At 35.2% G+C, this 13707-nt stretch overlaps 1 protein-coding gene across 1 annotated transcript; it reads right to left on the bottom strand.

Moving 5' to 3' along the window:
• Window positions 1–2513: 2513 nt before the first annotated feature.
• On the bottom strand, window positions 2514–13225 carry LOC140158511 (translation machinery-associated protein 16-like). Its single transcript, XM_072181626.1, has 5 exons — window positions 13052–13225; window positions 6687–6805; window positions 5781–5903; window positions 5182–5330; window positions 2514–4444 (listed from the first exon to the last, which is right to left on the bottom strand). The coding sequence occupies exons 1-5, from the start codon at window positions 13052–13054 to the stop codon at window positions 4143–4145; spliced, it is 696 nt and encodes a 231-aa protein (XP_072037727.1). The 5' UTR covers window positions 13055–13225; the 3' UTR covers window positions 2514–4142.
• Window positions 13226–13707: the final 482 nt, after the last annotated feature.

Raw genomic sequence — 13707 nt, 5'->3', positions numbered from 1 at the left:
ATGGCGGAAGTTTTTAAAGCATGGGCCCTAAACAAAATATGACGTGTGCGCATACTGTCAGGCAAAAAACAATGGAAATTGTGATGCTGCATGCGCATACTGCCAGGCAATGACGTCAACTCATTTATAATTTGTACAAGATATTGATCTACAGACTGGACAAATAGCCACCAGTACACCAAATCCATGATGATAATATTCCATAGAAGAAAAAAATGTAAGAAAAAAAATGTCGGGGATATGATGACCCCGGGGGCCACCCGAATATAAAAGTGCTATGCATCGGCATCAATCAAAATGGCAAAAAAAGGGGCCTTATGTTGAGCACACAGTGGCACCGAGGTTTGTGCCAATTAGGGGTCCATTTTCGGTCGTATCAACATTTAGGGTCTCTTTTGCTATCATGTAGGCCTATTCAATTTATGATGCTAAACCATTTCTGTTACAGTATGGAGTTTAGGGTATTAAATGTTTAAAAGTAAAGCCATTTAGGGTAGAGGGCAAGTAAGTAACGAGCACGAGTAGCACTTTTATATTTGATTGATGCTCTGGGACGATGACTTATGTAGGCTATATGTAACAAAAAGGTGCTTGGTTAACATAAGAGCCATTAATGAAACTTAATATATTTATGCTAAATTACATGCGTTTACAGAATTTATTCGCACATTAATATCTACTTTTTATATTGATTCTAGCCATGTTTAATGACTCTTGAATGAGACCTGAACATCTATGTGTATCAAGGGACAGTTATGACTGTTGAAATCATAAAGGGAGAAATCGCACTGCTTTATTTGTATGTTAGATGGAAGTGTAGTATTATCGACTGTCAAATGCAGGGCTAGAAAACTGATGAAGTCAGTAATATTATTATTATTATCACAGGTCAAAGACAGTGCTATCTTTTACCTCAATTTTTTGTCTTATTTTCCATCATGAATATAACCGTAGGATAGTTTCCGGATAGTTTCAAATGGGTGTGAACTTGAAAACTCATTTTTGTTTACTTTTTTTCTTCATTCCAATTCAACTAACCAATCTGACAAAGCTTGCTCACATAAATTTTGTATTTTATGTTTTCTTTTCCAACACATTTCATTCTTTCTACAAGAAACTAACATTTGAATTACTAGATTTGTATAACACTCATGGTCTGTAAATGTGCTATTTTCTTTGTGTGTATGTGGAGAAGTTTTGTACACAGTACAAAGGTACAAATCTATATTAAATCACTTGAAATAAAAAATAAGATGAATTGGTGTTGTGTATTTATTTAGAGTGAACTACCACTTCTTCAGCTGCTACACCCATGTAACATGATAATTCAAAATAAAATCTAGCCAGTGCATTTTCTAGATTATGCCCTCACTCCTGGAATATTCTTGGTTCCTTCCACTGCAACAACATGAGTGCATTTCACAAACCTTTGGTGTTCATCGGAAACTAGATATTTTGATCATAAACCCTTTGTGAATTGACTTTAAAGGCCCATCCAGTTGACCAGGCAAACTTTCAAGGGCAACACAATTAAGTAGGCTTAAAATATAATCAACTCAATGTTCAGTTATTGTTCAACTTTATACCAACAAACTTTACACAGCTCCTAACTTAATGTTTTCCAGAAATTTGGAGCAGTCTTTAATAATATACCTCAATAATATAAGAAACCTTTAATTTCACTAATCAGGTAAGTCTTGTGACAAATATGAGAGCAGCATAAATAGTCTTGCAATATTCTTCATCAAACATACAGAAAGGGCCCATGTGTACATTGTTTGCTATCCTCCATTTAGAGATCTTGTATTGTTACTTTCGGCGAGTCAGTTACAGCCAATGTGGTGAGACAGCTGTTTGGCATACATATAACATAAGTTTTTACATACATGAGCTTTGAGCAAACACTCACAATTGAATACCTGAGTGGAAGAAGGGCCCAACTCCAATTTTTTACAAAAATGAGTTAGACCCAGCATTTTATTGCCAGCAGACTGTTCTTCCTTGTGTGTGAAAGATGAGCCAAAATCCACTTTCCAAATAGTCTTCCACATACACTTAATCCTGGTTTTCATGGAAGAAAGGCCCAACTCCGTGGAGTTGGGCCCTTCTTCCACAAATATTGGGTTAAAGAGGAATTTTGTTAATCTATGAAATTTGCTTTTCACTACAATAAACTTTCTTGCTAACATATTATATGCTTCTACTTGGGCAATTAATGGATAATTTCCTAATTTCTGTAGCTTTTTATAACACATCTGCTTACGGAACTGGCACTTGCAGTATATTAGTGGAAGAAGGGCCCAACTCCAGCTCGTATTAAGACCTGTACCGTTGCCGTGGAAACATCATATATGATTTCCAATGTATGTAATACTGTATGTTCATGTATTAAAGGTCCCCTGAAAATGAAAACATTCTGTCTATAAAACTTTTCCAAATATTCAGTTTTTTCTTAATATCTCAAAAACAGTTTTGATGGAGTTGGGCCCTTCTTCCACTCAGGTATTCAATTTGAAGCTGTTCCCAATGAAATATGCACTGACTCACCAAGAATAATTATACTATAATTATATAGGGTCCTCAAATAAGTTCCCACCCCCCCCCCTAAATTCTTTTAAAAATAAATTGAAAAATATTTGACGAAATGCACACTTGTATTAGGTACGGGTAGCCTTACTTATTTTACACATATTGACTAAATTACAGCATCACACATCATTGCGTTCAGTCACAATGGTTTCACACAATTAACCATTGTGACCGAACACATTGACGTGTGACGCTTTTAATTGGTCCACAGGTGTCAAACAATAGGACTGTACATACCTTTATACATTTTGTAAAATATTTTTCAAATTGTTTTAAAAAGTATTATATAAGATGTGGACCCTATAGTTTATGACATCATTGAACACTGGATGTATCTGATGTCATGAACAGCTCAAGCAGATTGTGTTAAGGCATCTTCTCTGGTTAAGGATCTAAATCTCTATCACATGAATTTGTGTTGGAGTTGCCATCAAGGTCACCATTTTGTGACTACCAGCAATGTGCGAGGCTGAAGCTTTTTTCAAAGGTATTTGAAGATGTAAAGTTTTACCCAGATCAGTCCATATTTGTGACATGGCTGGTCCACTCAAGCCAAGCATTTATTTTATTTAAAATAATATGCAAAAATAGGCAGTAAAAACAATACAAGACAAATTCATCAGGGCATTTAGACTACAACATCAAATCCAAGTATGCTATTCATTGGTTTGCTTCAGTAGTGAGTGACGTAGGTAGGTGCAGTATTGAATCGCACACATTAAGTTAATCACGTAGAGCATGCACACAAGTACAAGGACAGCTTGTTGGCACACTTGCAACACAACCGTGAAAAGGCATTGATGTCACTTCTGAACTTGAGGCGAACCACAGTAGAGGGGCATAGAGGTTTTCAAAATTACAAAGTGTATTCAATAAGCAATAATATTTAATCGAAAACTTAATTTCCACTTTTGCCAATACTGGTTTGGGTGCATCATCTCATGTCACACTATGATCAGTAATTGCAGTTCCTCTCTTGATAATTAAGGCCAAATTAGATCAGTTGATACGGATAAATTTATATATATAAGTATATAAGATGGCTTGAATGCATAAAACTGCAGGTTGATGATGTTTAGATGAATTTTTGATTTTTTTTTCAGGAGAGCTGCCAGAAGATATTGTATGTCAATGTGATTTTTACATATTACCTTACCTCGTAAATATTTGTATTTGTATCCAATTGGACAATTAAGCCATTACCCAAGTGCGGTGATTTTATTATCTCCCCGCATGTGCGAATTACCATTATGTAGGGGATATGCAAGGCAAGGTTTCACTACCTGAACAGAATTGATCATGTCTCACCTCCTTTTTCAACCAAAAAAACTTTTATAATGAGGGATCAACATTTAAAAAGAGGAACTAAATACCACACAAGGTCATTTTCATGTAACTCATTCACCCATTTGTGTTATATACTGCATCTAGCTATAATGATCTGTAATCTGGTCAACTCATTGACAAATACCAACCTCAGGAGGGAATTTTTGATCAATTCTATTCAGGTAGTGAAACCTAATGAGCCTGTTAGGACAACTTTAACTTGATATTTATGAGTCTGGTGTCATATCAACATCCATGCTATCAGTCCTCTCATTCTCATCAATCTTGTTGTCTTGATCATCACTCTGTTCATCACTCGCATCCTCCTCTTCTTGTCTCCCTTTGTCCTCTTCTTCCTTCCTTCCTTTGTCTTCATTTTTAGCACCTTTATGCTTGCCTACTTGTTTTGAACTCAAAGAAGAATCGGACAATTTGACTAGTCTCATCTTGATCAGATGGGCATGTTTAGATGTACCATCCCACTTTAAAAACAGTTCCAAGTTCTTGGCATCGCATAGATCTGGCATTTCTGTAAGTAACAAAAGAGTGTATACTTTGTTTATTTATTTATTTATTTCTTATTTAACCTGGGGTGACCAATCAATGCACTGGCACTGTTCTCCCTTGGTTCCCAGGTGGCACAAAGGCCATACATATAATACACAATACAAATGGCATATAAAACATATGAAACGATTGCACACATTATAACAAATTACATGAAGAGCAATACAATAAAAACATCATTTAAGACAAAGGTCATATGATTGCACATTGCATGCATCAAAAGCATCAAGGAAATACATAAAACAATAGAGAAAATGGATTTTTTTTTATGACAAAACACAATGGATTAAGGTATCTGAGGCCAAAGCTGGAGCAACGTCAGGTCTAACCCGGCATATCCAAGAACCAGAAACACAGGCATAGGGACAGAACTGGATGGAAAAGAACACCCCTGCGCCTGAGACATGCTACCAGCAGACAAATATACATGTTATACATTAAGTCTGCATCATGAAATGATTGACAGTTTTAAGATATCATCCCAGGTGACATGACTAAAGATAGTGTTTGTTTACTAAGTATTGGATAAAGATGACATAACTTGTACAAAGTTTCTCTGGTATTTCTACAAATCATAACAAACGCTTCATCATTCTGGAAATAATTTGAACAAATCAAATAATTTACCTATCATCTGCTAATTTAAGAGATATTTACAAGAGTTTACTTTCTTCTTATTTCTCATTAATTTGCCCTTACCAATTCCTGATGTGTTGAAGGCTTGTTCCTCTCTCTTCATAGTCATTCTGATAACATCCTCCCTGGCTGCATGTTGTCTGTTTTTTCTTGATTTCATACCATGGATGATTTCTATCTGTTCTAATTCATCATCAAATCTGTGTATATATCTACAAAGGAGAGTCACAAGAATAAAAAGTATGAGTATATATCCCTGTGAAAATGACTGCTTAGTAGTGCCTGGGACACATGATAAATACATTATCATATAGCCCCTTGACTTATGTGCCCATATTGCACAGTCCTTTTGACATATGTGCACCAGACGCATATAATATAACCCTTTTGCTACGTGCCAATATAGCCCTTTTGACTTATGTACCCATAGCCTTAAGAATAATATGCACAAGAGGCATTGACACTTTCAGTATGCTGTATGTGGGCCCTATGTGTAACAGAATGCCAATGGAATCAGTAGATTTGGAGGTTTACCGATATAATTACTGCAACAGGAAATCACAACATCCAACTCATCACACATGTACTGGTCAACATCAACATCTGAATGTTGAAGTTCACTGGTGAATCAAACATCTTTGTAAAAGTGAATTCATTAATACCTTTTGACTAATTCTACCATGTCTGTCTTGGTGTAGCTATCTTTACTGTCATCTCTGTTATCTTTAAACCACTGCAACTTGTCTAGTAATAATGTCTGCTTCAGTGCAGTCTCAGTGTGAGCTCTGTAAATAAAACAGTAAATAGTCCAATGAATAAACACTACACCTGCCACAAACATGAAATTGCCAACTTAACACTAATGTCCTTGCAGTAACTAGCACATTCAGTAGGTAAAAAAAGGTTTGATGGGTTCATTTAATTTAGACTAGGGGAAGAACAGCATAACAGTAACACTTTTCTAGGCATTTTGTCTGAGTCAGACATTTTTACGAGGGTGATTTTTTATTCAATTGAAGAAGAATTTCATGAGATTAAAGATTATTGTTCTTAGTTGTGTTTTTAGATCTACTGCTATGTCAGAGAGGAAAGGCAGGTCCAATATTTTATGTTGAACTTAAAATATTGGCCCTTCCTATCCTCTTTTGCATGAATAATAGATGCCGAGAAAAACACAAATTCAAATCTTTTATTTCTTTAGCTAGCCTTACTCTCAGTCATCTGGGAAATGTTTAAATTGTGAAAATTAAATCATGTCAACCAGAAAAATTCACTTTTGGTTAGCTAGTTAGATGTCATTACAGACGTTGCGGCCAATAAAACCTCTGGCCTTCAGCTGGGTGGATGATTAAGGGTCATCCTAGGTCAATCGATGAGGAAGTTGCTTGATGACCCCATCCCAACCATGTAACAGATTAACTCATCAAGCACTTCCTCATTGATTGACCTCGGCCCAAATCATTCACCCAGCTGAAGGCCAAAAGTTTTGGCCACAACTTTGGTGATAACATCTAACCAAAAGTGAGTTTTTCTGGTTGACATTATTTAATTAATTCACACTTACTTACCTTTGAATCCTTTGTTTCCTCATACAAGTCCCAGTGACCTTGGCAGCTTTCCTACTATTTGGATGAAGCACTTTGACTTTATGTTGTTGCTTTGGCTTGCCTGGTTTACCTGCTTTCCCCTGATAACAAATACACACAATACACATGTGGTTAAAGGCAAAGGCCATAAAGTGACTTTTTGTAAAGTAATTACTAAATTACACAATGCATAAAATGTGTCTTCCAGAAGAGGGATTTCTTGGGCTTGTGTGGTTTGTAAAAAAAAATAGAAATAAACAGTCAAAACCAGCTCAAGTGACCCCTAGATGAGCTTTGACCTCACACCTGTTGACACAATACATGTCGCTGTGATCACATACTCTGCTGTCATGCCTGTGCACGTTAATTGTCAGAGGCTCATACATGTCAGAGACCTATGAAGCGAAGGGGGACCATCCCCGGTTCTGAACTTCTGATATCTGCAATCAATCCTAGGTTCTAGGATCTAGTGTTGGCGAAATGTGGCATATTTATAAAGCCACCCTGCCGACCATAACCACATGTAAGGGCGCGTTCTCACTATGCCTGTTTGATACCAGGACGTGGACTCGATCCTACATCGAGTCCACTTCCAAGCATAGTGAGAACGCGAAATAAGTGGTCTCGATCCTACATCCAGGATGTAGCATCGAGACCACCTCATTGAGGTAGTCTCGTACCTAGGACGTGGTATCAAACAACATAATGAGAACGTGTTTTCAAGTGGACTCGATCCACTTATACCGGAAATGCTGTATGCACAACCTTGATGGCCGTCGTTGTACTATATAGGCCTATACAATATGCATGTCTACATTATATAATTTTCCATGATAAAAAATATGCATTTTCAACTTTAAAATTCATAGCTGGTATAGAACAAATTTATACAGGCTTTATTTCATCTAATTTACAACATTTATTTTTTATGCAGAAAAGTCAAGGGAAAGTGGCTATACATGGACGTTCGTTCGAGATGCTTGCCGTAGTTTGATGAGCAGCATGCTTCTTGTGCAGTGTGAAAACAACGGCACCGCGGCAAGATACAGATTTTATCCAGTTTCAGAATTAAACAAAACAACATTGGGCTTCAGGATAGTACGAAAGGATATTCAGGTGTACCATGTAATATTCGTTTTTGAGGTGTACATTTTGCAAGACTGAGTTAAAATTACCAATCAAAAATAGCATTTTTGATGGTGATTTAGAGGTTGTGTTGTGTGTGAATCGGCGTGCTTGACCATTTTACACGTATAGGCCTAATAAAATAACAGTTTTTAGAGCTGTTTATGTCAGATCTGTCCAAATACATATGGTCGCATGTCATAAGTTGGGTACAATTTCAATTACATGGTCAAAAATGACAAAAAATTTATTTTTTGATATGTTGTATATTTGACAACCTCTAATAATTAACACCATTTTTAACCATAACACATGCTTAATTTATGAGATAATGCTTAATTACTAATTAATTAATACACAGGTGTCTATGTAAATCTCAATTTTCAAATGCATTTTTCTCAAATCGGACCTCAATTACAAAAATGACTGTAAAATTGTTATTTTATGCAAGAATGGCATCAGATTTGGAGGATATGTTCTCAATACATTAATGCTTCAAATGAACTATTTAAAATAATTGTACGTATGTTAATTACATTGTGAAGGTCAATGACCTTTTTACAAGTACATAGCGAGATGGTTATTCTATTATTGAGGAAATGAATATCAAGAAGAGAAATGTACATTAGCATGTTGCTAAAAATACTGAAATTCAACTAGGATTTTATCAAAAATGAAAAAAATGGAACATATAATCGGTTAAGGTGGCGCTACACCTGTTGATAAATTTGTGACTATTTTTGCATTTTTCTCAAAAAATAATAACACACTGGTAAGAAAAGTTATGTATATTATAGGGGTAAGGAATCCAGTTACTACACTTGAATTCCAGTGACTCAAGACAAGCCGCAAGCGGTATGTTATATTTATGATAAGAAAAGAGGTACCGCTAGAATGTACCTCATTTCTTAACATATATAATGATCCCCTTGTCTTGAATCACTGAAATTTCAGTGAAGTAATTGGAGTCCTTATCCCTGTAATATACATAACTTTTGTTACCAGTGTGTAGTTACTTTTTGAGAAAAATGCAAAATTAGTCAAAAAATTTATCAGGGGGTGTAGTACCACCTTAAGTAGTCAGTAATTGTTTTAGTTGGCTCAAAATATGCTAAGGTGTCATATTATAGCCATATATTTTGACATCTTTTTTTAAAAATAATAATTAAATAGAAATGGAATATTTGCTAGTTTAGTGGCAAGTTTAGGTAGTAAAGACATAGCATACACAATTTAAGTAAAATCCTTTCACTCTAAATAATAAAAAAAAAAAAAAAAGCTGTAAAAATGCCTATTTTTACACTTTTATTTGTAACATGCCAAGAGACGCCTTTTTTCAACAGCTTTTAATTTTTTTATGGATCCTTATAGAAATTCATGTGACCTGTTTCCCAAAATGGTGCAGTAAACCAATCAAAAAAAAACAGAAAGAGGCATTATGAATTATAAGTTAACAGATCAAAAAAGGATTTAAAAGTTTGCCTTGCGTATGTTACTATTGTCTGTCAAACTTTTGATTGATTTTGAAGTCCCTCAGTTTTTTATAAACAAAGACTTGAAGCATAAACTAAAGGGTAAATCTATTGTAAATATATTGTTCATTTCTCCATATTATAATCAATTTGTAAGTGGCTGCCATCTTTTTTGAACATATAACAATTTTAAAATTTTTCTTGAAATGTCTGTCAAATAGTAACATACGCAAGACGGTGCTGTAATTCCTGCTAAACTAGGGTGATACAGCTAATTATGCTACATGACATAGCATTTAGCTCCACCTAGCTTTGTGGCACTATCACTTTGTGAGGAGAAGCTGTTTTGATGACACAATCCATTGTTAAGTGTTGTCTGTCAAACATTTGTACGCAAGTAACATACATAAGATTTGTATGTGTCTGTCAAAAGTAACATACATAATACCAGGATTGAGTTTTAAGGCGTGCAAGAGTGCGATTCCACGCCTGAAAATACGCTGAGGGTGCGATTTTTTTCACACCTAAAAAAAAAAAAAAAAAAAAAAAAAAAATTTTTTTTTTTTTTTTTAAGTTTTTTATTTTTTATTTAGAATGTCCTGGAACTTAAAAATGTCCCTGAAATATTTTTAATTTTTTTTAAAACTTGAAAAAAAATTACAAAAGATTTAAAAATTATAAATTCATGTTCAAAATAGGCAAATTTATAATTGATGTTCACATTACAACCTATTTATGAAGTAAAGAAGCATACAAAACAAATGCATTTTAAAATCATTCATAGATTATTATGTGAACATAAATTTACAAATTTGCCTATTTTAAACAAGAATTTATAATTTTTAAAATCTTTTTGTAATTTTTTTTTTATAATTAAAAAAAATTCCAGGGACATTCTAAAGTTCCAGGGACTTTCTAGGACATTCTAAATCCAAAAAAAAAAAACTAATTAAAAAAAAAAAAATTACAAATGACACTAGCAATAAGTCCAAAGTCCAGGGACATCTATGCAGTATACACCATTCATTACCCCAGAGCTTTTACCATGGCCATTTAAAAAAGTACATGTATGTTGTCACAATTGCTAAGTTTTAGCTGAAAATGAAATCATAGTCATACACCAGTTTTGAAAAAAGCACACCTTGGTTTATTTAGGTGTGCGATTTGCAGCACACCTAAAAGCACACCTCGGGTTATCCAGGCGTGCGATTTACAGCACACCTGTCACATTGCAAAACTCAATGCCTGCAATACGTTTAAAAAAATTAAAAATCACTTGATGTTCACATTATGATGATAGTTTAGAGTTTATAAAAGTGTTTTAAAACATGTGATTTATAAACTGCATGTGATCTTTATTCAATTTCCCATCTTGAACTACTGTTTTTGCCAAATTATTATTCTGTATGTTGCATTTGACAGACATCTTGCGTATGTTATGGCTTGACAGACACACATATTTTATTTATAACAATTTATCCTCCTTATTGTAATATTTGGACACATTTTTTTCCACAATCAGTTGCTGTAGGTCCTACACCTAAATAACCACAAAATACCTTATGTAATACTTTATAAATTTTTATTTGATTGCAGAAAATCATCAAAATTGTGTCTGTCAAATATAACGTACGCAAGGGCTAGAAAATTAAATTTGTGAAGTAAATGGTCTATAACTTATCTTTCTTTTAGTGTATTATGAACGATATATGTGCATACTACATGTATAATTTAAACCTGGTTGGAGACCAAAAGAAAAGAGCTGGAAAAATAATTGTGTGTTACACTTTTATGACACCTTAGCTTATTTTGAGCCAGTTGTACAAATTCAACATTCAAAGCTGTCAGTACATCATAGCCTCACTAGATTTGAAAAAGTAACCAGTAGTTTTGACATGCTGACATGTGAATTTTCACATAGGCCCTATTGCACACTCCCGCATCCGCCTGCTCCACATCCGCCTGCTCCTCCACCCCTGGCATTTTTCGCTTCAACTGATGTGATATTTTTATTGAATAATGTATAATTATATGCTTCAGTAGACTGAAAGAGTATAATATTAGGCTTAAAATGAGGTATCAACCACTGCTGTAGGATATGGGGTTACGGAAAGCCAATCAAATTTGTAGCGCAATTTTCCGAAAAATGTAATCCCTCCGCCCTTTTTGCATACCCAACTTATGACATGCGACCATATATATCACAAAATAACTTAAATATCAATCGATTGAAGAAATATATCAGGGGCCTGGAAATATGATCTTTCAAAATTGATAGTCTATCTACATGTAGTAAAGTTTGATTTGCGCTGTGAGTTCTGCTCAAAACATGCATTGCAACAGAATTTGTGACGTCATGGTCATTCATTGAAGTGCTTGATATTATAACATCCGGTTAAGTTAGTACAAGGAACTTATGGTCCTGTGTCACAACCTGGGGTACCTTTGTGTTACATAGTAAAAAAATGAAATGGTTCATACATTTTACCTACACATCTCATTTGAAGTGGTTCATCCTTCTGAGCATTTTGACACCTTTTTTATGGAAATCGGTTAAAATATGAGAGAATGCGGGCAAAAAGAATCACAAAGTAGGGAGGATGTAACCCACCTCTTTTTTCCACATTTACAATCATTCTGAGCAAGTATTGGTCTTTTAAATGAACTTTTGTATTTATTCACTTGGTTTAGATGTCTGGGAGTTCATTTAGACATTTTTACTAGATTCAAATTTTTAAAGGGGGTTTTAAATCAAATTTACAATATGAATCCCTCCCCTAATCCTCCTCCCCTAATCCTCAGCCACCCTTGGCACATTTCATGCCAAACGTCATAAGAAAATAATTGAAAAATATTTGAAAACAGGATAAAAACATGAGTAATATAGAATAAATTAGCCTCAATTTAAGACCTAATTGAATCTTCTAAGTGAAGGAATACTCAAGAGACAGTGTTTTGAAATCCAAACTGCACATCAAAATGTAACAAAGCCACCTTTTTGTGTACCCCAGTATATGGCACAGGATCTTATACGATGTCCTCATTCACAAACTGATATACTATCTGTCCATCGTATAAGACTGTTACTGTACGGCAGCGTGTTGAAGGAATATTACAGTCAAGAATAGGCTCAGTTTTCCGTTTGTTGGGATCCCGCACAGTCTCTCAAAACATCAAAAGCGTTGCACGTATAATTACTAAAGACTGTCCTTTTTCACATAACGCAGACAAAGTAGGGCCAACTTGCCTAGAAATGGTCAAATTTTGGCAAAACATATCTCTGTGTAATCCTATGCAAGTCCCACATCACGTATCGTTATCGGCGATCGTGTTTTTTTACTGAAGTTTGGCTGGTTCCCACCAGCGTCATACGTGTACGTGACACAGCTAAAATAACTGACCGGGAATCGGTGATCATTAAATTAACTTCAACCGTTTTAAATTATGGAATGACAGTAAACTTATTGGCGAGCGGTCCGAATTTTGAGCCATACAAGTTTACGTGGTGAACTACCAATGACTACAGGTAAGTGGAGTCGATCCTACATGTACGTACATCAGCATTTTGGTGTTATAGATATAGTGAGAACGCGAAATCAATGTGGATTGAGTCCACTTGTATGTGGACTCGGACCTAGGTACGAGACCCCATGTCTGTAGTGAGAACACGCCCTAAGAAGAAGAATGCATGATGAACAACATCATCAACATGAGTCATGATGAACATGATGAATGAATTTTTAAGCTTACCATAATGAACTCAATTTACTGCTGTCAAAATAATAATAAATCTTGTCAGGTTTGTGTCTTCGTAGTCTTAAAGATCAATATATGTAAGACGTGCAGCTTGTAGTTTCCGTTTGTTCCGTCAAATTGATAAAATTAACCCCGAAAATCAGGAAATAATACAGTACAATTTCACAACAACGCGACGCCATGTGAATCGCTAATTGCAGCCTGTAGTACATGCACGGCGTACATATGCAGTCGGTCTACCCCCATTTCGTCCACAACAATTTTGTCCTCTGTCCATAGCTCTAGATCAATCTCAATCTGAACGTTTCTTTGTTTTTTGTTTGTTTTTTGCATATCTTGATATAGCTGTGAAGAATATAAAATGAGATTTTAGGGGCTGTGTAATAATTCCCCTCCCCCCACCAGGCCAAGGACACATGGGAAAAGCAATTTTTGGCAGGACACTATAAGGATAGGGGGCAAGATATTGGCCACACATTCATGGGGTTACCCCTTTTAGGCCCCACCTACATGACAAATTTAGTAGACACAGTATTGTTGGTTGCAAAAAATGTAAGGGACCATTCACAAACACTTGTTAAGCCCCTCCCCTTTTCAGATTTCAGGATGGCCCCCCCTTTTGACATGAAAATTATGGGTCAACCCCATAG

Source organism: Amphiura filiformis, chromosome 8 (genome assembly GCF_039555335.1).
Source record: "Amphiura filiformis chromosome 8, Afil_fr2py, whole genome shotgun sequence".
In the NCBI taxonomy this organism is placed as follows: Eukaryota; Metazoa; Echinodermata; class Ophiuroidea; order Amphilepidida; family Amphiuridae; genus Amphiura; species Amphiura filiformis.
Note: the sequence above shows the minus strand (reverse complement) of the source record. Positions and strands in the feature narration are given on the sequence as shown.

What these genes read in the sequence shown, in the direction of transcription:
- LOC140158511 (XM_072181626.1), bottom strand. An exon ending in AGGAAACAAAGGATTCAAAG is followed by an intron (nt 5,904 to 6,686) that starts GTAAGTAAGTGT and finishes TTTTATTTACAG; the next exon opens with AGCTCACACTGAGACTGCAC. An exon ending in ATGGTAGAATTAGTCAAAAG is followed by an intron (nt 5,331 to 5,780) that starts GTATTAATGAAT and finishes TCTCCTTTGTAG; the next exon opens with ATATATACACAGATTTGATG.